Source organism: Falco punctatus, assembly GCF_963210335.1.
Source record: "Falco punctatus genome assembly, chromosome: 8".
Lineage (NCBI taxonomy): Eukaryota > Metazoa > Chordata > Aves > Falconiformes > Falconidae > Falco > Falco punctatus.
Window position 1 is genome coordinate 43,413,350 of NC_137588.1, and position 25,141 is coordinate 43,438,490.

At 38.7% G+C, this 25,141-nt stretch overlaps 1 protein-coding gene across 5 annotated transcripts in view; it reads left to right on the forward strand.

Moving 5' to 3' along the window:
• The window catches only part of PKP4 (plakophilin 4), a 101,714-nt gene that overhangs the window by 22,872 nt on the left and 53,701 nt on the right, over positions 1 to 25,141 (forward strand). For 2 of the 5 annotated variants that reach the window (XM_080398672.1, XM_080398673.1), the window contains exons 2-3: positions 5,926 to 6,059; positions 18,776 to 18,888. In XM_080398672.1, the coding sequence (XP_080254798.1) occupies positions 5,926 to 6,059; positions 18,776 to 18,888 (247 nt within the window). Of the gene's footprint in view, positions 1 to 5,924; positions 6,060 to 18,775; positions 18,889 to 25,141 lie in introns of those variants that run through there. The other 3 variants (XM_080398674.1, XM_080398675.1, XM_080398676.1) reach the window with 2 other exon arrangements.

The window sequence follows — 25,141 nt, forward strand, 5'->3', positions numbered from 1 at the left end:
ATACACCCCTGCCTGGCCCGCAAAAAAACATAGCTTTGTGTCAGATGAACTCACTGAACCGATTTGCTTTGCAGCTGTTTGACCAGACACAAACGAAAGTATTACCCATACTGGCAACCTACAACCTCACTGCATGCTTAGAGGACCAGTATGAAAGCCAGGATTGGCAAGTTACTAAAGAAACCAGTGGATCTGCCCCATCGTCAGTACTGGGGTGCCAAGAGCTCTGCTGCTGCATTTGTACAGAAGGGGAACATCTGGGAGGTTTTGAGGAGTCAGTGTTTTTACATGCTAGATGAAAACGAGCTAATAGCATGCAGTGGAGGCAATAGTTATTCTCTGAAGAGGCAACTGAAGTGGCTGTGTAAACGTCGTTTACTCAAGCAAGTTGTTGCAGTTGCCTAAAGAGATGGTTTGCTGTACACTTGCTGGATTGAAAGCAAAAAGCAAACTCTTTTTGATGGCTTGGTTTACTGTGATCCAACTAAGCGCATGGTTTCATGAAGCCATTTGAGTGAGCCTCCCATGGTAGAGAGGACAGAAAAGCTGCTATTTTCAGAATTATTGTAGGGTATTTCAGACTAGAGGCTTCAAATTGAACAGCTCCATTTCCCTTGCACACTTGCATCTAGTTTGAAAATGTAAATGCCAGGCAGCATAGAGCTAGATTGTCACTGCTTCTGTTCTTTTGTCCTTTACTATCAAATAGAGATTTTCAAAATTCAGAATAAGTGTTAATAATTTTCTCATGTGTATTCTACAAGAGAGGCATTTAACAATTTTTCTGGAAGATTATTTAAATGATTGAAAAGACATTTTTTGTATTGTAAACTGAAATCCACAGAAAACAATAGCAAATTCATACTGTTCTCCTCCTCTGCTGTAATCTTCCCCAAAGTTTCAAAGCACCTCGCATTATACTTTTGAGCTACACTAGAACTGTTTACACCATTCACAAACCTGTAGTTCTGCAGCATACACCAAAAGATCATTTCAAAACATTTAAATCTTTCAGTCCTCATACATTCTTTGCTATAGCAGACAATGTAGATTTGTAAACTTGTCTCTCATATTTAGTGATTTTAAGACTGGAATAAGGTATGCTGAAATGCATCACACAAAGTAGAACAGCAAGATAGGCTTTATGAGTTCATTATGGCTACATATATCTCAGTATCTTGAATGTGTAGGAGCAATTTGAGAATTAAAAGAGCTGGAATACAAGGAAACTTTAGGGTGCATTTATAAATGGTACCTGTGTATATTATGTGGCTCATCAGTGCACGTAAGGTTTGTAGAAAGCAGCCCTGCATCCATCCTGATTGCAGTTTAGTAGCTGTGATACTGCAGCAATGGGTTGTAGGGGATGAAGGTTTGGACAGACCAGGAAGGATGTAGGAGCAAAGTCTCCATTCTGGGTGACTGTCTGTGTGAATCTATCTGCTGGGCCGTGACACAAGGGACAGGGAAAATAACTGAATGCAATTTTTTGAGGGATGGAGTCTGGCTGCTTGTTTTCCAGTAATGAATCAGTTATCCATACCCAAAGGAATGAGTAATGCAATTGAGTCCAGGGAGTATCTTCAGCCAGTAAATTGCAGCTTGCCTAGGGAAGAAAGGTTTTTCTTGCTAACTCCTCACCAGTTTTACTTGTGCCTGATTTTAAGGCTCTCACTAATGCTGTGTTTGGTACTTCTGTAAGGTGAACGTGACATCTAAATTGAGGTTGTGAGTGAGTTCCCTTGCTCAAGCAGTGTGCCTAGGCAGAGAGGTGGTAGCGGGGTCTGGGGTCCTGGTGGGGCTGGGCTGTAGGGAACATCCTGGTTCCTTCCTCTTTGTGCCACAGCACCTGAGCTTGTGCAACAAGCAGCTGCCTGGCCACGCAGGAGGTTGGAGTGAACGAGCATACTCATTTGCGTTAGCCTAAGCATGTACGTAAGTGTTTGTAGGATCAAAGCCAACAGTTGTCTAATCTTGGAATTGAGATTAGAAAATCAGTAACTTTGCCAAGGAGTGTGTTAATTGAAAGAACGGCAGTTAAAGCAACTGCTTGTGTGGAAGGGTATAGCTCTCTAATTACACCTCTTAGCACTGAGATGTACATTTAACACTGACATCTTCATTAATAATTAATTTGATTGGTTTAATCTGAGTGTTGTTATTATTAGAGACTCACTATTGTGTGTGTTTTCTGTTCAGACAAATTACCATACCTTCCAGCTAGTTCAGATGGACATTGTCTTGACTGGTTTGTTACAGGAATTTATTACAGATAGGTTGAAGATTTACTTCACAGTGTTGGGGTATTAAGAGAGTGGCAGATAAAATAATGGAAAAGGAAACTGGATCATCTCACATCTGTGCTCATACCATCTTCTTGTAGTATTTTTGTTGTCCAGTTTTAAGCATTCATTTAGACAATATGCTTTGAAAGTGATCACTTACAAGGAATTGGCACTACTTTTTTTAGTACTTTTATAGCACTTTGATTCTTTCCCCATCCCACTGCAAGGGGTGTGAGCGAGTGCTGTGTGGGGCTGAACTGCCACTGGGGTTAAACCACGACACATCTAAGTATTTAATTGATTTAAGGCTACAGACATGCATAACTCGGCATAATTAAGAATTCAGTGCTGCTATTTATTGATTTATTTTAAAGATTGGCTTTATTATTGTACTGTATTTTGTGCTTCTCACTTGGATGTCCCACCAGACGGTGGACATATGCTGGGCTGGATAGGCAGAAAGCAGCCTGGCTCTGAATGAAGCTCATGTGTAACTTAACTTCTGAGAGGTTTTGGTATTTGGCCTCTTGATTACTTTGCAAATATTCCTAGGTGAAGGAAAAGCTTGACTGGGTAGTTTTATTACTTCATGATATGCTTGCAAATTTAGCAGTCCATTTAGAACCCTGAAACACTGTGTTGTAGTCATAAAAGAACTGTGGGAACGATTTAAAAGACCAGGTATGACCCAGGGAATTCTAACGTGTGTTCTGTGATTCTTTGGGTTATTGCGGCTTGATGAAAGCTGATTTTTTACAAGTAAAACCTGAAAAGAATAAATTTTTATTTTCTAAAACCTTGAAGTTACATCTTTCACTCTGACTTGTCAAAATCCCCTTATATTACTATCAGAGCACAGGGTTTATTCTGCTGGCTTGAATGCTGTTTGTTTGGTTCTTGTAGAAACAAGGCTCCGTGAAGCTCTAGATGCAGGCCGGGCTGGCGGTTGGCTTATGAAAATCTCGCTGTGGCAGCCCTTCTACTGGCAAGCTTGAAATGAATACAAATGTTTCAGAAATACCCAGGTGTGGCTGGTCATTCGTTTGGCCGTACCCCAGGGGCCAAGTAGCATGTCATGCCGTGTCTATCTGTTCTCCGAAAGTAAGTTCTGTTCCAGGTGTGGGACCCACCTTGGGCTCCTTCTGACACAGACTGACGGGTCTTTCGGCACAGATTGAGATTGGCAGGGTGTGATTAAGAAACAGTGGAAGAAATGGTGGCTATCCTTTGCTCCGCTCTTGCTCCGCTCTTCCCTGTCGTTCATCCTGTCAACAGACCACCCTCGTTCTCGCTGCCGTGGCGGCTGGAGGCCTCGGCGGTGCCCGCTCCCGCGCCTCCCCGCCGGCGGCGCCGGGCCCTCCCGCAGCCCTGCAGCGCAGCCCCGGCGGGCGGCGCGGGGAGCGGCCAGGAGCCGCAGGCAGGGGAGGGCCGGCGGGCGGCGGCCGTTCTCCTGCTGGCGACCCCGGTCTCTCGCCAGAGCCCCGGCACCAGGGGGAGGGCTGCCGCGGTAGCGCGGCGGCGGGGCGTCGCCCTCAGGGGGCGAGGTGGCGGGGCGGGCCGCGCTGGGGCCGGCGGGGCTGTGGCTGTGACGGGGGAGGACGAAAGGCAGCTTGAGGCTTCGTTTTGTTGGCCGAGGAGAAGGGGCAGAGCGTGGCGAGGCCCTTACTGCCCGTTGGAAGGTGAGGCCAGGGAAGGCCTGGGAGCTGTGCTTTGTGTGGCTGAACCAGCCTCCTCACCTCTCCCCCAGTCCCGACGCCGGAAACCTGGCGGTGGGCTATCGGTGCGATTTCTTTTTCCTTGTTCCGGAAGGTAAATGCCATACGGCCACAAGGTGAGGACAGGCTGTTGGTACAGACCCTTTTCAGGCGCTGGGCAGCCTCCCGGTGCCACCCGTGCAGTCGCTGAGGTGGGGAGAGGCCCTTCTCCAGGCAGCCGCCGAGCCCTGTGAGGCTGCTGCTCGGATGTGCCTTTAGAAGCAGCTTTTCTGTTTCCACTCGCAGTGGTAGGTAAGCTGTAGAGTGACCAGGCTCCTGCACCCGGTGTTACCCGTGTGACCGCTCCGCTGCCTCTCACTGCTCACCTCGCTTTAGTTTCCTGAAGCAGAGTGATTGCCTTAGTGGCTGATGCGAAGCTGCCCATTAACTCTGTTACTGGCTCTTTTAGCAGACTAGAGTAGCGTGGTTAATAATGACTGCCAGCTAATGCACTTGAAGTGGCTCGTAAGCCTGGACAGAAGTCACCCCTCTGACAGTGCACATGCTGCTGTACATGAAGCAGAATGAAAGTACAACTTCTTACATTGTCTCCCTTCATTTCCACTCACCTTTTCTGCCCAAGGCTGCCTGTAGTAGCATAGAAGTCCTCTGACAACATAGCGCTTTACTTGTGCTTGGCCTCTGTCTATTAGGCACAAGTGCAGAAAGTGTCCCAGGAGGATGAGTGATCTTGTACGGTGGTTGCAGAAGAGATCCCTTGAGGGTCAGCTCAACTGCTCTTCCAAGCAAATCAGGAACACACAGCTTTACAGCACAATCGCCAGTCTTGTAGGGTGTTCTGTGTCTTTTAGGGTATTGTGTGCCCAGCTTTATGCTGATTCAGCATTTAAAAGGCAGGTGGTGGAGAAGGGATGGTCGTGGTTAAAACAAGTCAGGACTGAGAGGTCTTATGAGTCCATTCCCAGCCTTGGAGTCCGTTTGCAGTGTAAGCTGCTCCTTGATCTTTGTGAAATGAAGGGAAGAAAACTGCTGTTCATATTTGTCTCTAGGAATATTGAGTGAGTCTCTTCTGGAAATCTAAAATCAGAAATAATGACTACTTCTAACATTAGACCTCATGAGCTTTATTTTCTTTATTCTGAAGGAAATTAAAGCATGATGTATGTGTAGAAGCTGCACGAATACTACCTACTTGCTGTTTTAAAAGTGTTAAACACACTTCATAACTACTTCTGTAATATTAGTTAATAGTGACTTCTGTAGTTAAATAAATTAATTGCCTTTTTTACATGTACTGAAATCGTTAGTGTGCTGCCTCTGCAATAATGAAGCTTGGGATTCTTGAACGCTAATCCTGCTGGTCCTTTCCACACTATCTGTAGCCCAGAGCAATTGGTTTAACTTCAGTGTTTTAATTTCCTCTTTTGCAAAAAGAGCACTAGAAGCTTTATTCACATTTTTTTATTACCATAATTAGTCTCTTCCATGGTTTGTTCCTAACAGCAAAGTATTCTGCTCTCACATGTCATGTTTTATGCTAAAAACTGCACGTAAAGTAAAAAAAAAAAGTAGACTTTTACTGTTCCTAGGTGTTCTTAATGTTTAACAACAGTATTTTGCCACACATCTTGGATTTTGCTACTTCTAGTAACTACCACAAAATAGTATTTTAAAAATAATCTTTAAACATCGTGCTGCCTGCTTGCACCTACCTGGCCATCACGTTCTGTATGTAGTTCTGATTTCAATTTGTGAAGATGAAGCACAGTAATAGCAACACATTGACATTAATAATACAAAGTTCTCTGCTAGTTTAGTTGTTTGGAAAGGTTTTAGAATAAAAGACAAATTTATAATCCTGAAAACTTGAATATTAAACATCACTGACTCAAAATGTAAACTATTGTAAAATATTGTTATTACAGGCAAAATGCCAGCCCCTGAGCAGACCCCAATGGTGGAGGAGGGTCTGCCGCAGACAACACGGGAAACTTCCACAGGCCCAGGCATGGAACCAGAGACTACTGCCACTACCATTTTAGCTTCTGTAAAGGAACAGGTATATACCTTGTTTTCAGCCATTCAGAAACAGTGTGCGTTGTGGACTTAACCATTGCTACTTATTGCATTGCTGGGAAAAAAAATCGGTTTCTAAAATATGTTGCCTAGAGTTAGTATAGCATATTTTGTGTATCAGAATGTTAGAATCTGAATATAAAGGGTTCATTTAATTGCATTGAACAGAGGCATTATTATGGTATTCTGTATCCCTTGGAAATATGCACTATTGTCGTAAATCAGACTTAAAATGCAGGTCTATTGTGTAAAAAAGAAAAGCTAGTGCAGAAGTTTGCAACACTGAAAGCCAGTTCTTTTTGTACATTCTGCAAAGTTGTGTACAGTTTTACAGAAATTTGCTCATAAAGATTTGGTATGATTAATTATATTTTGTTAAAGAGTAAATTTTAAACTTTTGAATTTGGTTTCAGTTATCAGTACCAAGGTAGTAATATATTTTAAATCTGCAACACCTTTATGGATTTTTATCTTGGTGATAGTCTCAATAGGGAGCGTAAGATTGTGTTTGAAATCAAGTTCTGCCATGATTTGTAAAGGTCATTCAAGGGAGGAAAAATTGCAGTTTTACAAAGAAACATTCTAGCTACAGTTTTTGGGTTTGTCGGGTTTTTTCTTCTTGGGTTTTTTGTTTGTTTTCTAAGAACACAGAGAGAAGTGATAGTTCTTCTTTTACTGTCAGAACTAGAAATAATTATTGTCATTCTTGGCATAATATGTAAATTTTAGCTTCTGAATTTCAGAATAAATCTGCTTTGCTGTCTCTGTTTCAGAACTTCTTTTAAGATAAATCAGTGCTTGATTCAATATATTAACTCTGAATGCAACCACTTGATGTATTAGTTCTCATATGTTGTCCCATATTCGTATTTTTTAAAAAAGTTGAGAGTTAGGTTATATTGTCTTGGTATGAAGAGATTTCTTACCCATAGAACCCTCATTCTTAAATGAAGATTTTATGCAGGATAATGGAATTTGAATCTTTATTTTCATGACTAAATTAGTAGTTTCAAAAGTATTATAAGGTGACAATAGCAACTCATATTATTAAATCTTCCAATGAGAAGGATATTAATGCTGGAAGCTATCAAGATACAAGTAATCCCAGGCAACTGAGTTCCAGTGATCTTAAGCCACTTCTTGTCTGAGACAGCAGTTTGCCTTGTGCCCATCTTAGCTTATCACAAATGTAAATTAGAACTCGTTTGCTTAAAAGTACATTTGTGGTGATTTTAAGTTGGTTCATATTATTTTGCAGTTCACCAATAACATGCTCATAATGCTAGCTTAGTTGATGAGCAGCTTTGCAATAAATGGCAGTACTATAATTATTAGTGATCACCAGCCAATAACCTGACTGCTGTGATTATCGTCCAGAATTGCTTTTGTGCGGTTTTCATGCAATAGCAATTGTTTAAGCTGTGAACATACAGTTATGACAGCATTGTCTGTAATAGGTTGATACATAAGTATACAGTAAAAAGGCGTTGTTAGCATTCCCTTTCCTACCCAGGAAATGCTATCTTTTTCTTAACCTTAGAGAAAAAATGATAATGGAGTATTTCTTCATTTAAAAAGGAGGTTAAAACCGCCTCCCCTTTCCATTCATAAAAAAGCTATTAAGTATGTGGACTATTAAGTAACTTGTGATGAAAGGAAAAAAGAAGTTTAAAATGGTGTTCAATACTTAATGAAACACAAACTTCAAAACTGTAGCTTAACTTTAAAATGTATAAACACATTAGCATGAATACAAGGGAGAAGAAGATGTAAATTGTACTTCACTTTAAAATGGTAATGTGAAAGAATTAAGAGCTGAACTGTTGCTTTCTTGTATTTTTTCTGTTGACAATAATTATGGACACTGACATATTCCAACACCCTTCCTGTATGGCATAAAGCCCAGAACAGAATATTTTCCAGTGCAGCTATTTACTTTATTAAGCTTGAACAGAAACTACTATGCTGTTTGTAATGCTTTAACTTCCTTTTGTACAGGAATCTGTCTTTATTTGCAGTAGTTCTGTGTTTGTAAAAAAGAGTTGCTGCACCTTAACTTTGTTACTGCAGAAACATTTACTACAGCGGGAACACAATTCAGAAAAGCCTTTATTATTACTTGTCAAATTATGTAAGATTTTAACTTCATAAAAAATTAAAATTACTACACTAGTTAGGAAACAGGCAGAAAAATTTGTTGAGCTTTCTACCATAGTGGCATAGATAAGATTACATAAAAAGTGGCACTAATTAGTCTATGAACCCCTACAAGCCACTTTAAATAAACTCTCTTTGTTTCTTTTCCTGTGAACCCAAATCAGTTTAGAGCAACTTTTTTACCAAACTAGACTGTGTCCTCTGAGCTCTGAACAGTCTGTCACTGAGACAAAATTGTCAGATGGCTATGTAAATCTCCTTTGGTTATATTTTAGGAAAAAACCATTTCATTTCACTTTTAGTGTTATAATATGTGCAGAACAATTGAAGTCTGTGAAGAAATTCAGATTACTACAGCTTTGTGCTTTTCTGACAAAGCTCAAGTTTTGTTTTAATGTGAAGACACATCCCTAATTAGTATAAATGATGAGACAATCACCATTTAATGGCTTTGATTGGTGTGGAGGGGATAGTTCTTTTACCAGGTTAAGTTACTGTGTTTCAGATACACTAGTGGATATACTTTTGGATGAAAAAGGGAAGGACTGACTTGTATAAATTGCAGCTGTTGTAGAGGAATTAAATCCTAAGGCTACCTGTAATGATACTGAAACATATTTTGGCCTTTTTATTTTAATGGATTTGATGATGTGTTGTGGGTTTTTTGGATGTGGGGGAGTTTTGGGGGAGTGGTTGTTTGGAGAGAGGGTTGTTTTCTGTGGGTTTGTTCTGAAGGTAGTAGTTTGAAGGGTTTTGCAAAACATGTGTTTAACTTCTAAAATGTTACAAAGTTTCCATGCTATAATGGACAGAAGTATCTTTGGAAATGCTGAAACAACTTTTAAGTAAAACTAAAGCATTGAAACATACATGTCTGTATATCTGAATCCCGGGGAATATTTGGATAGAAGTTTAGTTGAGTTCCATAGGGAGTCTTTTATCTGTATTAAAAGTAAATCGAGTATTTTCACACTAAAATAGCAAGTCGTTAAAAAAATCATAGGGGCAACATCATAGCAGTAACTTCTTTGGGGGGTTGGAATGTAGGGGCATCTGGTTGCCAACTACTCCAGATAAATTTGTGGAGTCACTGCTGCTTTACACATGCAAGCCATGTGCTGCTGAATTTGGAATGAATGAATTGGGGCTGGCAAGATTAAATGGGATCGTTTGGAATTGTGTGTTTCCTGCTTAGTATGTTAGTTTCCCTTTTCAGTGATGGAGCTGAGAGAAAAGGTCTCGCAGAAAAAATTACCCATCGATCCAGTTTTAAAAAGTAATATCAATATGCTGGTGTTAGTTACTTTGCTAAGACAGAAGCGCTTGCAGCAGTGTCATGGAGGTTTTTTTGTTTCTCTATTCTTGGATCTAGTTTTTTGACACCTGAAGATGGACAACTTTTCACCTTTTCTATTGTAAATAGGTGACAATAGAGCAAGAATGATTGGATATGCTTTCAGATAAACAGTCATAAATCTCTTGGGTTTTCCTGGAAGTGTTCACTTTTTTGCAACACTTCAGCAGAATCTTTTTCCCTTTTGTATGACTGTATTGAACCACAGCATGTATTTTGAAAGTGTGCACTTTGCTTTTTTCTGTTCTTTATTGTTTAAGTACTGAATTCTTTACATGGATTTTGAGATGTTTTTTATATGGTTTCTGGGAGGGGGAGAAGGCAAAACCCCAAGTTTTTCAGATGGAAATGAAGGAAAGAATACATTCTCCATACAGCAAAGAATTTATTATTGCATGTTTAAAAACATCTTTACTAGAATGACAGTATTTTGAAATTAAATTTGGGAGATTTCTTCAGCAGTTCAGGTATGTGGTGCTTTATATCAAGTATTCTGTAATGCGACTGTGTAGACATGTCACTTCAACAAGATACCTGAAAAAAAGACTTGCTAAATGCACTTTAAGTAATTAAGCACAAAAATTTAACAGTCTTCCTTTGAAATTATGATTTGCATGTGTCTAGTGATCAATTAGGTGGATTAACATGTATCGGCTCTGAAATGAAGGCAGTAATTTTTATGAAATGGATTTCCAAGTTTTACGTGGGTGAAACAAAAATCTTTGTCAACATTTTCTGAATGACTGGAAGAACTGTTTTTTTTCCAACTCTATTATTATGTTCAATTGCATAGGTAATTCTTCCCTATTTAATCCCAAAACTTTGAAGTTTACTGTTTCTGCTGTTTTACAAGCATTTCCAGTCTTGGTGAATCAAGTCTGAGAAATCCATTTCCCAAGGCTCTTATTCTAGGGCAAAATATATGCCACTCCTGTCTCAGATGAAATGGCTAACTCATTTCCTTAATCAAAATTCTGTGTACTCCTTTATTCATGTAAGAGTCTAGAAATTAATTAGTCTTTGTAGCATGTACTGTCAGGTATCTGAGGAGAAATTCCCCCTGGAAAAGAGCCTGCCTAGAACTATGTGTACCCCTGAAATAGGCTGGTAATCTAAACATAAGTGTTACAAAAGGTACAAATACTCCAGTATATCTACTCAGCAGCAGCTGAACTCTTAAATCACCAGCAGGCAGAGTGATTAGATTCCTTAGCCTCAGCACCAATTAAAAAAAGAATAAATAGTATTGTAACAGTTTCCAAAGAGGATGCTGCTCAAATGTAGCCAGTTCTTCCTTTCTACCATTGACTAAGAGTAAGCTTTCTATGAATTGTTTAAAATTTGATCCCTCATCAGCTAGAGCAGCACTAAACTGTTTTGCCAGACTGGTGAACAATGCAGGCATAAAAGTATTAAGGGCTTTAATGGTCTACTGCTGTTGAATACAGAGTAAGTGTGATCAGCCAATAATTGTAGCTGTCTCATTTCAGATCCTGTAATCTGTGATTCTCTTTACCCTGTCCAATTTTTTATCTTTTGTCTTCTGTTTTGGAAGATACTGAGATACCGAAAGCATGCAAATGCAGTTGTGTGCATGGGTAAACTTTATTTTTACAGAAAATGTTAAGGTTGATCTAATATGGTTAGTTAAAAGTACAGGGTTTTTTTCTCAACAGATTCTGGTAGAGAATTTAAATGCTATTAGGTCACTGCAGTATGATATTCATGTTGGAAAAGCACATTATTCAGTGTGCTTTTAAGTAGTAGTCAGATGCTTGATCTAGCTCTGAATTACAGCAAGTGGAGACAGGTAGAACATAGATCAATGAAGGAGGTTAATGTGAAAGAAGGTATAAGTGAACTTGATTTTGTTTATCCTCTTCTTTGTTGCACACTTGTATCATAAAAATGTCCAGAATGTAATTTGGACATTTTTTCTTTAGCACCATTTGAACTTTCACAGTTGTTCAACAGGCAACATTTTTATGATTAGGAAAACATTTCCTAGTTTAGCTTACAATTACCTTCTTAATATTTCACAAAGACAGCGACATTTGGCAATTGAAGCAACTTAGCATCTCCCAGTGTTACTGCCACTCGAAATAACATCCCATCCTAGGCCTCTTTTCTACCACAGCAACCATAGAGAGCTGGTGGAGGCCAAGAAGCTCTAAGAGATGCATCTCTCTGCCAATGGCATCTTCTCTCTCAGATGTCCCAACTGCCCGATCCTGGTCTGACTAGCCCGTCATGTACTATTCAAGAAGAGTTTGTGAGTTGTCTTCACTGCTTGTGCCATTGCTGCTGATTCTTGAGTATTTGTCACCAGAAAACCTTCAGTTAGCCAGCTGGACCACCGTTCGCTTAAAGTTTTAAGTTATCTGTGTTTTGCTGGAAGTTTTCAAATCACAACAGGGCAGAAAGAAAGTAATTTTTATTTTTCAATATTGTGAATGTAGAGTCCTCATCCATGTTGCTGAGGCATCAAAGTTCCTTGTTAACAAAAATGAAAATGCTGAATCTCTGCAATATGGTATCATAATGGGATGCAGATAGAAAGCACAGAATTGCCTCTTTTACTGTCCAAAGCTTGCAACAGAAGAATGACAGTCTTCATGGTCAGTAGTACCAATTACAGTCCCGTTACTTACCTGTTTTCAAATATTTGCTGTTACTAGCCCAGCATAGTGTGTTGGCAGCTATGTTCCTTGTCAGGGAGCCACAAGCCTGTCAGAGGTACTTGGCTTTCAAATGAAAATAGTATTTTGCTTTTGGGATAGGTGTAACTTCTCTCACCTGTGTCTGGCAGCAATGAAGACCTTGAAGTGTCTTCTTGAGTGAGATCTCAACATTGCTGCAGACAAGTTACTGCTTGGCAGAGCTTGCCAAGTGAGAGCTGCTGTTGGTCACCTGGGGTATACACTACAATGATGACACCCTACGCAAGGCTCGTCCCTGCTCCAGGAACCTCAGCCTCCAAAAGGACATGACACAGTTCTAAAATTGGATGGATTTTGGGTTTCGCTCACGGAAGCTGATCTGTCTGTAGTCTGCATGATTGCCTTTCCACAGCAAGTTGCTTTCTGATCTTTCTTGAAATATGTGTGTGTTTCCTGTTCCTTAAATGTAATTGTATTTAAGGCCGGCATTTTTTGTAGCTTCGTATTAAGAAATACAGTCTGTGGCTTTGCAGTGGAATTTAGGTTATAAATACAAAACCTGTGAATAGAATTATAGAGCTTTTTTCCCCCTTTGATGTATATTGAATAATTTTGGAAAAGTAGCAGCTCTGGCCAAGGCATCACAGTGTGTATCTTTTACAGGATTTGGTTGGTCCTTTTAATGCAGGATGGTAACGTGTTCTGTAATCTACATCTATAATTCTAGTATATTCTTCTGCAAATGAAAACAAGCTTATTAATTGTTTTGTTCGACTTCTGTCATGTCATTTTATCACCAGGTAGTACTATAAAATTCAGTTAATTGTGATTTTTGCCTAGGGCAGCAGCTTCTCTTTGTTGCTAGCATCGTGTTCAAGATGCATGCTCTCCCACTGCTTTCAGAGAAGTGGCTAGAGAAACAAATTCAAATAGAATCCCGCAATAAATAGTATACTGTCTGATAGGTAAACATGGTGATGGTAGGTATCCATTCAGAGTGGTATAAAATGTCATTATAAGGAAGCATAAACTATGAAGGTGATCAATGCACTTGGAATTGATTAGGACTTAGTTTTCTATAACAGTATGATGATTTAAGCTACAAAAAAAGAACATGAGGTATTCCAGCTCTAAAGAACATGGTACCTCTAAAATTATTCCTCTTACATATTTATATAGATATTTAAGACGTCACCTACAGCTACAGATAGCAAATTTAAGAAGACATACAAAAGTCAGCACTCATTGTTTCAAAAAGTATGTAAATTTTGCTGCTTCATTAGGACCATAGGCTGCACACATAAGAATATTGCTCAGATTAGAAAATAGAGCTGAATTATCTTTTTTGCTGCTTTGCTTGGACTTGAAAAAATACATTTGATTTTCCTAAGCATCAGAATGATTTTAAAATGGCAAATTAGTTGCGTGCTTTTTACACCTTTGCAGTTCAGTGTGCTGTGATTTTTTTATTTTTTTTGTCAAGACCAAAATTATAAAGTTATGAAGAATATTGTAAATAGACAACTGAGTGTTGGTCCAAAAAATCAACAGTACATGTACCCCAGAACAAGTGGCCAAACATGCCTTGGTGTTTTTTTCCCCTTATTTCTACTTAGCACAGGTTTTCTGATAGAGTACTAGCAAGTTTTGCTCTTTAAACATAGTATAAATACATGAAGTAAAACTTCCTGCTATGTAGTCCATTTGTTTCATTCACCTCTTCCACCCCCAAGAAAAATAGAAGTACAGTTCTTTTGTTTTAACTGGCTTTGGATTTTTGCATTGTGAGGAAAAAACAGGCCTTTTTACTTAAATAGGCAATTTGTTACTTCAGGTGTTGTGCAACTACCTATACAAATTTTGTATCGCAGTGTTGGGGTTTTTAAGAGAAAAATGGTGTGTATTAAGAACACTGGGCAGGCCACACAATAGTCCAATACTAAGTGTGTATCTCTTTGCATCATTCTGCCAGTCAAAACCAAGTTATCCTTTTCTAGGCAGGGCTTACCACTCTCACTGTGAAGAGCAAACTGCATATAAGAGATTATATCAAATTAGAAAATGAATTATCAGCAGAAAAAGAAAATAATTGTTCCCTTTTCCTACCGTGATGCTTTCAGTTAAGTTAACTAGAAGTAATTTAGTTTTTAAAAGTAATTTTTTTGCCTCAGTTTTCAATGGTAATCTCTTCCCGCACTTCTGAAATCCCTGAACCTCAAGGCAGGTACATCTTCCTCCCATTGTAAGTGAAGATCAGATCTGAGACCACCTGAGGAACCTCAACACGCACGTTCATGGGACCTGATCAGATGCATCACAGAGTTCTGAGGGAATTGGCTGATGTAGTTGCCAAGCCACTCTCGGTCATAATTTGAGAAGTCAGGGCAGTCAGGTAAAGACGCCGGTGGCTGGTAAAAAGGAAATAACACAGCCATTTTTAAGAAGAGTAAAAAGGAGTACCCTGTGAACTTAGCAACCAGTCAGCCTCACCTCAGTGCCCAGTGAGATCACGGAACAGATGTCCTCTGGAAGACATGTTGAAAGATAAGGAAGACAGGGAGGTGGTTAGAGACAGCCATCATGGCTTCACCAAGGGCAAATTGTGCCCGACTGATCTGGTGGCCTTCTACAATGGAGTGACTGCATCGGTGGACAAGGGAAGAGCTCCTGATGTTATCTACCAGGACTTCTGTAAGGCCTTTGATATGGCCTCCCACAACATTCTTGCCACTAAATTGTAGAAAGACAGGTTTGTTGGATGGACTGTGTGATGGGTAAGGAATTGACTGGATGACCATGTCCAAAGAGTTATAGTATGGCTCAATGTCTTAACTGGACACCAGTAATGAGTGGTGTCCCTTAAGTGCCCATAATGGGACCAGTACAGTTTACTGTCTTCGTCTTTACATAGACAGTGGGATTGAGTGCACCCTCAGCAAGCTTGCAAGTGCCAGCAAGCTGAGTGGTGCAGTTGATTCACTTTGCTAGATGAAAGGATTGCCACCCAGAGGGACCTTAGGCTTGAGGAGTGGGTTAACATGAGCCTCATGAAGTTCAAAAAGGCCAAGTGCAAGGTCCTGCACCTAGTTCAGGACATTCCCAGGTACCAGTACAGAATGGGGGATGAATGAATTGAGAGCAGCCCTGCAGAGAAGGACTTGGGCATCCTGGTGGACAAATAATTGGGTATGAGTCAGCAATGTGCACTCTCAGCCTGGAAAGCCAGCTTTATTGCAGGCTGCATCAAATGAAGCAAGTTGAGGGAGGGGATTCTGCAATATATTCTTCCACTGTAACTTCTGTATTTTGTCTTGTTCCCTTTTCTGTAGTGTTTTAGAGAAGGCTTAGCTTGCATTGGTCGTTCTTTTAGTTTCAGTGGGACTTTTTTGTCTTTTAAACCTGTAATGGTTTTACACTTGTAAAATCTAAAAATTGATTTTTTTCTGATGATCTCAAGTAACTGTTTTATCTTTTAAACACTTTTAGGACAGAAGTGTGGACAAATCAGTTTAAAAAGCTGTGATCATTTAGATGGGAGCTTGGTTGACAAGCCTGGATTTTTATTTTTCCTTTTGTGTGTCTGGTTTCTGCCACTATAATGTTGGAATTGGAGCTGTGTTCTGTTTCCTTTGTTACACGCTGCTTTTTAATTGATTACCTTTATGTAAAAAGGCTTTCTAGACAATGCCAACCTTTTTGTAGGATTTGGTAATTTACTGTAATTTTTTCTGTCTGGAATGCAAAATGGCAAAAGTTGCCTAGTGGTAAAATTTGCATTACAGCATGCCTTCCTGCAGAAATAGTGTGAGCTGGTGTAAATGACGGTGTTAAGAGTGTAGGAGAAGACAGCAAAGGGAGGAGATGTCTCACGTAAATGTGTATTCACAGAATGTATTAAGAATATTTTCTAAATAGTGTTGTTTTCATTAATGCCTCTGCCTGTAATGAAAAGGCAAATGAGTAGAGATGGGTTGAATGTAAGCAAATAATGGCTAGCATATGTTTTGTTTTATTCATCTAATTAGAAGATCAGTAAATAACAGGCAACTTGACTCTTGTGTTCAAATTCATAGTTTGTATCAATGATTGCTATTTAAATACTGATTTAAAAGTAAGGAATGGGAAACAGCTTTAAGCATAGCATAAATGTTCTATATTATTTCTGCAAACAAGCAGTGCAATATTCTTTTATTTTAAAGATTTATGTTTGTTACATGCTATATAATACATTGTCATTTATTTGGGGAAAAGCTTGTCTTGCTGACGTTTGCTTCAACACCTACAGAGTGTCAGCATCTGAATGTTTTTTTTTGAAAATCACGTCATTCTCCACTAGCATGTTAATGACTGGCTGGTGAATCAGCTTTTAGATGGATGCATTGTCTATAGTCAGAATTGGAAAAGAAATTCTTACTTATAAATTTGACTTTTTTTTGCTTAAAACGCTTTTTAATATTTTCTCTCCAAAAGACAAACTGTCCAAATGAGCTGACAGGGTGCATATGTGCCACTTTCATATAACATGAGGTTGAATCATGCTAAGACCTGGTATCAGACTGTGATGACTGGGTCTCTGCTGTCGAATGCAGTTTCATCTTGAACAAACCTGGTGTTATTCATACTTTCTAGTCCATATACAGGCCCAAAAGATTTCCTGTGGCCCTCAGCTTATCATGTTCGTGGGGATTTTCATATCTGATCTCAGGATTAAAAGGATTTAGCTTTAGAATTCTGTCGAAATGCAGGTTTTAATAAAATCCAAGTTTAGGATGTATGTCCTAAAATGCTCTTTCATGTCTGAGCATTGACTGTGCTAAGCTTTTCTAATGCTGAAGCTTGACAGTAAATGCCAGTGTAATGGAAGGGGTGGCCAGGAGGAGGTCGAGGATGACATCTCCCTCCTGCTGCTCCCGTGGTTTGCATATTTATTTTTAACAGAACTACAGCATATTCTGTTCTGTTGAACTGGTCTTAGTAGAGCAACAGTAGAAAAATACAGTCTTGTTCTGTGGATGCTTGTGTCCTGTGACAGTAGTGGGTGAGTTCACGTCCTAGAGGCAAACGGTTTTGCTGGCCAATGTTTGGAATATTGCAATGTGTTTATTCAGTTTGGGTAGTGAGCTCTAAGAAATGTTTGAGAGTGTCTACAATTCCTTATATCATCTGGGAGGGGCAGCAGCTTCTTAACAGGCCAAACTAATTAGCCTTCTGTGTGGGGGTTCTTGAAGGTAATCTTATTGTGTTGTTGGTAGAAAAAACATTATCCCCTACTTCTGCAAGGTAAATCTTGGGTTTAAAGTAGTTTTTTTACTACACCTCTTGTTTGCACTGCTGTGAAGACCTCCAAAACTGGAGCTGTGAGGTAGAAAAGTACTTGCGGACTGCCGAAGGCTGAGGAGTGCGTTGCTGAACCACATTTCACCTTACTGAAAAGGGATACAAACTGCAAGTAGAGAGCTCTTCCAGGGGGCATTAATGAAAGTGAAGTGTTTAAGCCTTGCTCCATGTAATGTAAGGTGTGAAAGAATAGTTTGCGTTAATAATAATATATGAATGAAGGTGACTTTTAATATGGCAAGGCATGCAGCTGCTATGTAATACAATTACATTACGTAAATTCAGAAAAAAAACCTTACTAGTAATTTATATATTAAAATTAAGGGAATGCTTCTGTGCTCTATTTGACTTGTCTATAAGATTTGCTTCATGAGATTATTAAATATTGGTGTTCATCTATCTTTAAATAGTATTGAACAGTTTACACAAACTTCAGGGGATATAGAATATCAGTTTGAAAAATAATACAATTGCTCAATAAAATTGTGTTCTATCATTAATAAAAGCAAACTGTGGATGAGAACATCACTGATATCCCTTGATGACAGAGTATAGATTTCAGAGTATCATGTTTATAGAAAATGTTTCCAGATTTTAATAACATACAAACAATTCTGTGCAGTGCTTCTATTTCCCATGTCTTCCTCTGAGCATTGCATTCTAAAAGCCTTTTACAAAGGCTGAGGTTTGGTACATTTGACCAAGAAACATAACAAAAGTTGAAAAGGCGAGAGGTGAAATAGCACACCTCTACCCTCAGCCAGTCTGAAATAATACATTTTAAGTTTCTGATAGCATAGCTTAGGATTTCAAGTTTTGCAGCTGGAAAGGTTAGGATGCAGTATTTTCCAGTGTACCTTGTTTATAGATGAAATTGAAGACTGACTTTATAGGCACTGATTTTTTTAGATTGTGGCAACGTAAGGAGACACAATTTTAATTGCAGGAGGAATAAAATTAACAAATGCTTAAACATGTTTTTCCTTTTGTACAGGTGATAAGTCAGTATTTGCATGAATCACTGATTTAAAGAACCATTAAATTTCCCACTTTAATCCTCTAATAGTTTATTCCACTAAGGAAGAATCAGAACAAGGAACTTGATTGTGATGAAACAGTGATTGTTTCAAAATTAATCCACACCCATTTTTTAACATCAAGAATGCTTTTCTTTTTATTTTGAAATTTCAGGAGCTCCAATTTCAAAGACTTACCAGAGAACTGGAAGTGGAAAGGCAAATTGTGGCTAATCAGCTAGAAAGATGTAGGCTTGGAGCAGAATCACCAAGTATCGCCAGCACAAGGTACAAGTCCTGATGACTTCACTTTCATATGTCCCATAAATTAAAGGGCTTTTTAGTGGTGCTTGTGTCCTACATAAATATATTTTCACTGATAGCTGTTCACCTTCCATTAATATCCGAAATATTAAAAAAAAATGCAGATTTGCTGTAAAGTGGGACAGTTTAAAGAGGCCTCTATAATAATTGATTACATTTTCAATAAACTGTATGTAAGGCTTTAATTTTGCTTTAAGTATGTTGAATTTTACTTTTAAGGTTCAGCCAGAGAGAAATACAGTAGACTTAATACATATTTGTGTCAAAGTATTAGTGCTAGTTAAATGCAGTAATCCAGTATTTTTTTCCCCTGAATTAACTATCTAGTTTCTTCCAGCCTTTCTGAAATACTTTCTGTTGTTACATTTGTTCTCAGGGAACATCTTGCTATAAGTGTATTATTAGCATATTTAAATAGTGTGAAACATACCTAATGTATTTCACATACAATAACTATAGCAGAGCATTTTGTTAATATTTCAACTGTAACTAGTATTCTGTTTATTTATTTTTAATTCCTTAACAAGCTTTTTAACTCGAGATGTGTTTGGACACCCATTCATTTCAAGCGTATCTTGCATCTGAAAGCCTTGATAAGTGTGTTCTCTTAATGAAACATTTATACGTCCATTTCAGGTTACAGCAAACTTCATGTTGGCCTGTACATAGAGAGTATTCTCTGAACTTTATTATTTCTTGCCTTAAATACTGTTTGTTTCTGTATCCTTTCAGGAATAAACTTGGGTATCATTCTGAAATGTTTCCTCCTGTGGCCTTAATGAATATTTCTGCAAGTTAAATGGAAAATTCCTACAAAAACTTAAGAAACAGGAGGCGATTACTTAAAAATAAATTTAAAAAAATCCAATGTACCAGCTAATACCGTTGGGTTTATATATCAAACTACTTGGCCTGAGTTGTTAATTGACAGTATTGTTACTATGATGATAACTTTTGTTTGTATCTTGTAATAAAATTCATGTTTTGTTAAGAACTTGGAATTATTAATAATATTCCTTGGACAACGTTACTATTTTATACCCTTCATACTTGCCTGTCTTCCCTCTAGATCCACGTATTTCTCCAACTGCTGCTCAGATTTTGTCTTGAGAGCTTTTAAAAAAGTTAAATTCCTACAGAAGAACAAGTAAAAAGCTTAGTTATGTTACGCTTCCAACCACCTTTCATTTAGTCTTGAATGTCCATTTTCAATAAGTTTGCCTGAAAAAATTCAAAGGAAAAGGTTTTTCTAAATCCCAAGTCCAGAGAATTTTACATGCAAAGAACATCTGAGTTACCTTATCCCACATAATATAGTGTTATTTTTGAAATAATGTACAATTACCAGTAGCTACGCAGTAAGTTAGATCCTGTGCTTCCTTGAAATACTATAATTAACCAAGATGAAAAACATAATTTATATCATGAAGCAGCCAGAGAAGAAATTACTCCCTTATGGCTAATCTTGTTTATTTGTATATTAAAAAAAACAACCTATGAAAGTTTAGGGACAGAAGATACTAGCATGTAAGTTGGTTTGCATTGTACTTCGGTATGAGTACCTTCACAAATCTAGGTAAACTCTTCAAGCTCTAGGCCATAAATTTTCCATAGTTGCTAATAAAATATTTTACACATTTAAAATAAAAGCCTAATGATATTCTTAGCTCTTATAGACATATCTGTATTCTGACCACTGTTCTTACATTTCTAAATTTCTGTATCCCAGCTGAGTCTGGTCCTGTATAGATGAGAATGCCATGCTACATCAGTTTTTTACTGAAGGACATGGGATTAAAACTTGGTTTAGACATTATGTTCTGAGATGTGTGTGCCTTTGGTTAATTTTTTTACTTACTTTCTTAACATGGATGTCCATTTTAAGAGATGTGTGAGAAGCTGGGGGGGGTAGGGGGAAATCTGTGATTGAATTAGATGGTTTCATTTCTTCACGACAAGTTGCTTTCAGTGTAGTTAGAAGAGCTGTCAAAAGAACCAAGGTAAAACAATCTCTCAGAGCGGTATCACAGCAGGCACAAATACAGCAGCAAAATTTAAAGCCATAAAAAGGTTCCTGTGTTTCCCCAAACTAGGTGATACAAATGTTTTGCTAAGGCTGACAAGAATTTAAATAACCTCAAAGGGGGCATGTAGAAGAGGCTTGGAAACTGAATGCCATGTTGAGAGATTGGTCATGGACAGCTAACAGCATGCTCCCAAAAACACAAAGATGCTAAGCATTCAGAGAGCAAGATGATGTTTTTCTCCTAGCCAGATGTAAGAATTGTCCAGCAGTCTTATATTAAAAAAAAAAAAAACACAACACCCCAAAACAACGATAAAAACTAAAAAACCAAGCAAAACTAAAGCACAAGATGCATATGCCTTTTTGGTTTTATCCTGTGTTCAAGTTTTCTGTCCCTGAGGAAATCAACAATGCTTTGTTTCAAAGTTAGTGCTTTAATTTCCTTTAATGTGGTTAAAACATTCAGGAGCATTTAGTTTTCAGAGGTCCAGCTGAAGGTTCTGTTGACCTTGGTGGTCATTGCAGTGCCTCTGATTTACCCACTTCTAAATGGAGTTCCTGCAAGCCAGTGCTGGCCGGGAGGTGGTCCTACTTTGCAAAACAGATGCTGACATGAAGGCACAGGTACTTTTGCAGCAGCATACGCCTGTTTTGGTGGTTGCAGCTTGAGCTTCAAGCTGTTAATGTCTTGTCAAGTCATCCCTCTGAGCCAACTCATGACCCAGTTGCACCAGTGCCAGCCCAAGGGAAGTCATAGTTACAGCTGGTGAGCAAAGGGTGAAGTGCGGTATCAGTACCTTAAACTAGCTTAAACATCTGTAGCTTGTACGTGTAGCTTCTCAGCGAGTCTTCACGGCCATGAGCCCAGATTCTGGCACAGTCTGGAGTGCAGGCTGTGCAGATGTACCATCTGGAGGTAGACACCGATGATCAGGCTGTCACCTACTTGAGCACACCTGAGAAGGACTCTCACTGCAGCATCATGGTTCATTTTGTTACTGCTAGGCCTTAAGAAAAGTGTGTGTTGCTTTGTACGCGTGAACGAAGCAGAACAAACAGAAAGCACTTGTAGTTCAGGTTTGTTAGTCTGTTGCCCACCTGTATTGCAGCTATATGGTAAAGGCAGGTAACACACAGCAGTGGTTGGCTGTTTTGCTCTCTGAAGAGGAGTGTGAGAGATGAGAAGAGCAGGTCTGCTGATCCTGAACAATTGTAGTGTAATGGGCGAAGGAAGCGCTAGATCTGCTGCAGCGCTGAATTCCAGTACAGCAGCTTTATTTTTGTGTACCTGTAGGTTATTTGTCTGTTAAAATTATTTCTTCTCATAATTATTTTTATAAATGGGTATTGTACTCAGCACTTCTGAGATGTTCATGGCATCCTGTATACTTTCAAACCTCTTAAGAGCCTGAAACAATATGTGGTATTAGTGTTACATGTAAACATTAAATATTTTTATCTGTGTTACACACTAGAAGATCAGAGATGGTAGACTGGGAAAAACAACATGAGGTTTCAGTTGTATCTTCTTACTTCCATTTCATGCTATAACATGTACAGGTTTCTGTGAAGAAGGCACTGGGCTGTTCAGCCTCCTGTACAAACAGATACAACACTGCAGCTGACTTCCCATCTGTAGCATTACTGACTCTGTTGGATTCAGTTTTGGGCTGCCAGTTGTGTTGGAGTATGTGCTGATGCAGGTAGACATCGATATGTATCAAGGGGTCAGTAGTCGGGCTCACTTCATAAAGCACATTGCCTAACCTCTCTGGTGGGAATTGGCTCTGTGACTCACAGTCGACTGATTCTTCTCGTGAATTACCTGTTGTGTGTAACTTAATAAAACTGAGTGGTGTTGGGAACCAAAAGGCTTATACTTGTTTAATTTTAAAATACTGCACTTGTAATAGCAACTTGCCACACTTTAACAAAAGAATAGTAGGTAACCAGCACACTAGACTTCATCAGAATGCAAGCCCTTTTGGCAGTACAGTAAATAATAAAAAATGTAACACTTCTAGTACTGAACGGTCAGTTTGAGTAATAATGCTCCTGCCTGAAGCCTTCTGAGTTTTGTAAAATTAAACACAGCTACTGGGATGGATTATTTTCTTCACTTTTCCCAATGCCAGCTGAAATACAACGAACACTTCCTGTAGTAGTAGAAAATACTCCAAAGTGATTCAGTAAAATATTGCACTCTGTGATTGAACGCTGTAGACTTTGAAATGAACATGTGTTGCATTTCATGGTCGCGCATGGTTTTTTCCCATAAAATGGGAGAACACTTGTAAAGGGTGTAAACAGAGCAAGTAGTTCTGCTTGAAAGCCAGCACGCTGTCGTGTGAAGCTGTGCAGCGTTTGTTCCGTGTGAGGAGCCGTAACATGCGAGACGCTGCCAGACGACGCACCGCCCCCGTGCTTGGGGCATTCCACAGCGTGCCGCAGCAAGTTTATCCTGATGAGACTGTTCTCAGTGAGCTGATCTGGGTGCAATTATCCTTACAGAATACAGTTTAGTTTGGTTCGTATGGCGTATTTAACATTTCAGCATTTCCAAAAGGTGTATTTGAAATTGTTTGCATATATTGCAATATATGATGGCACTTTCATGGCAAATTATAAGCTCCACTAAAATTACCTTTAGAATCAGCATGGGCTTTCGGGGCAGGGAGAGGGAAGGAATCCCAGTAATTTAAACTATTTATTTATTTATTTACACTAATACTATGCTTACTGAAATTTGAAAACAAATCTATTAAAGGACAACATTAAATTTAAAAGTAAGAAAAGATACGCTTCATTTTCTTTGCAGAGTTTCAGCATACAATAAAAGCAGGACTCAAAGGTATTTAACAGCATTTTTCTCAGTAATGAATCATTTTAAATGAAGATCTCCTACTTGATCATCATAGAGCCCTTGGAAAAATGTTCTGGGCACAGATATTAATAGTCCATGTATCCTAACAGTTTAGAAGAAATGATGATTAATTCCGTCATTAGTGGCTAGGTAAGAGCTACTTGCCATGTTAGCTAAAATAACCGGTCAGCTGGTCACCTGACAGTTGCCGATGCTGAGCACTTGGAGGAAGGACCCATCTCTGCTGCAGCATGAGGGAAACTCCTTTTGTTAGAAACTGGTCCATGCCATGATTGCTTTAGGCATTTACAGTTCTTACTGCGTGTGTTCTAAGCCTTCTTCAATCTAGCTGTACAGTTTCTATTTTCAGTTTTACAGGTAATTACGTATAAAGATTTGTTTTTTATTTTATTACATTTTAGATTGTAGTGATACCTTGTGAACTTAATTTCAGAACTTGAGAATGGACTGTGTTAGGTTTGTTCTGCTGTTTTTCAAAACAGCATCAAGTGGCTTTTCCTCTGTCTTTACTGTTTGATTGAACTTTGAAATGTCTTTAATTTAGAATTGTCTTAGAAAGTGAACTTGTTTTTTTCTTATCTTTAATTTCTGCTAATTCTAGAGTAGGAAAAAAGAAAAAAAAATTAAAAAACAAGAACATAACCATTGGTTTATGTAATATCAGCAAATATTCAGGATTTTTTCATGTTTTCTTCACAGCCTCGTCAGATTTGCTTTTTTGACTGTACCTACATGTTAGACAGAACTTTCCATTGATGTGTTTCCTTCTGGTTTGTACACTCTTGCTCACTTCAGGTCTTCAGGCAGTCTTGGGAATGTAAATACATTAAGAATCATGTTATAGGTATTTTCATTAGTGGTTAAGGTGACATACAACCTTTGATGTGTATGCAGTATGTGTTGCATATTTTTGAAGTAGTAGTTTTACCAGATGACTTCAGGAAGCACTAGAGGGTCCCCTACTCTTAACTAAAAGAGTCACTGTATTTCCAGTCAGTCCATCATTTAATAAGGCTATTTAAGGTGCTTACCCTAGTTGAGTGGGTGATCAAAAACACTTACCTTCTGATACAGAAGGCGTAATTCCAAATCCAGTACTGAATGCTGTGTCTTTCTTTTGGCACTTCAGCTGCGGCACTCAGACAGCATCAACTCTTTGTTTAAAATTTAGAGATGCTTATTTTTTACATGTCTACATTGAAAATGAGTGAAACTTGCGAAGTTTCTTGTGATAGCTCCAGTATTCATATTTTTGTTTTCTGTTTACCCAGACTGTGAGCCTTTCTGAAATTCTGTCAAAGCTTTTA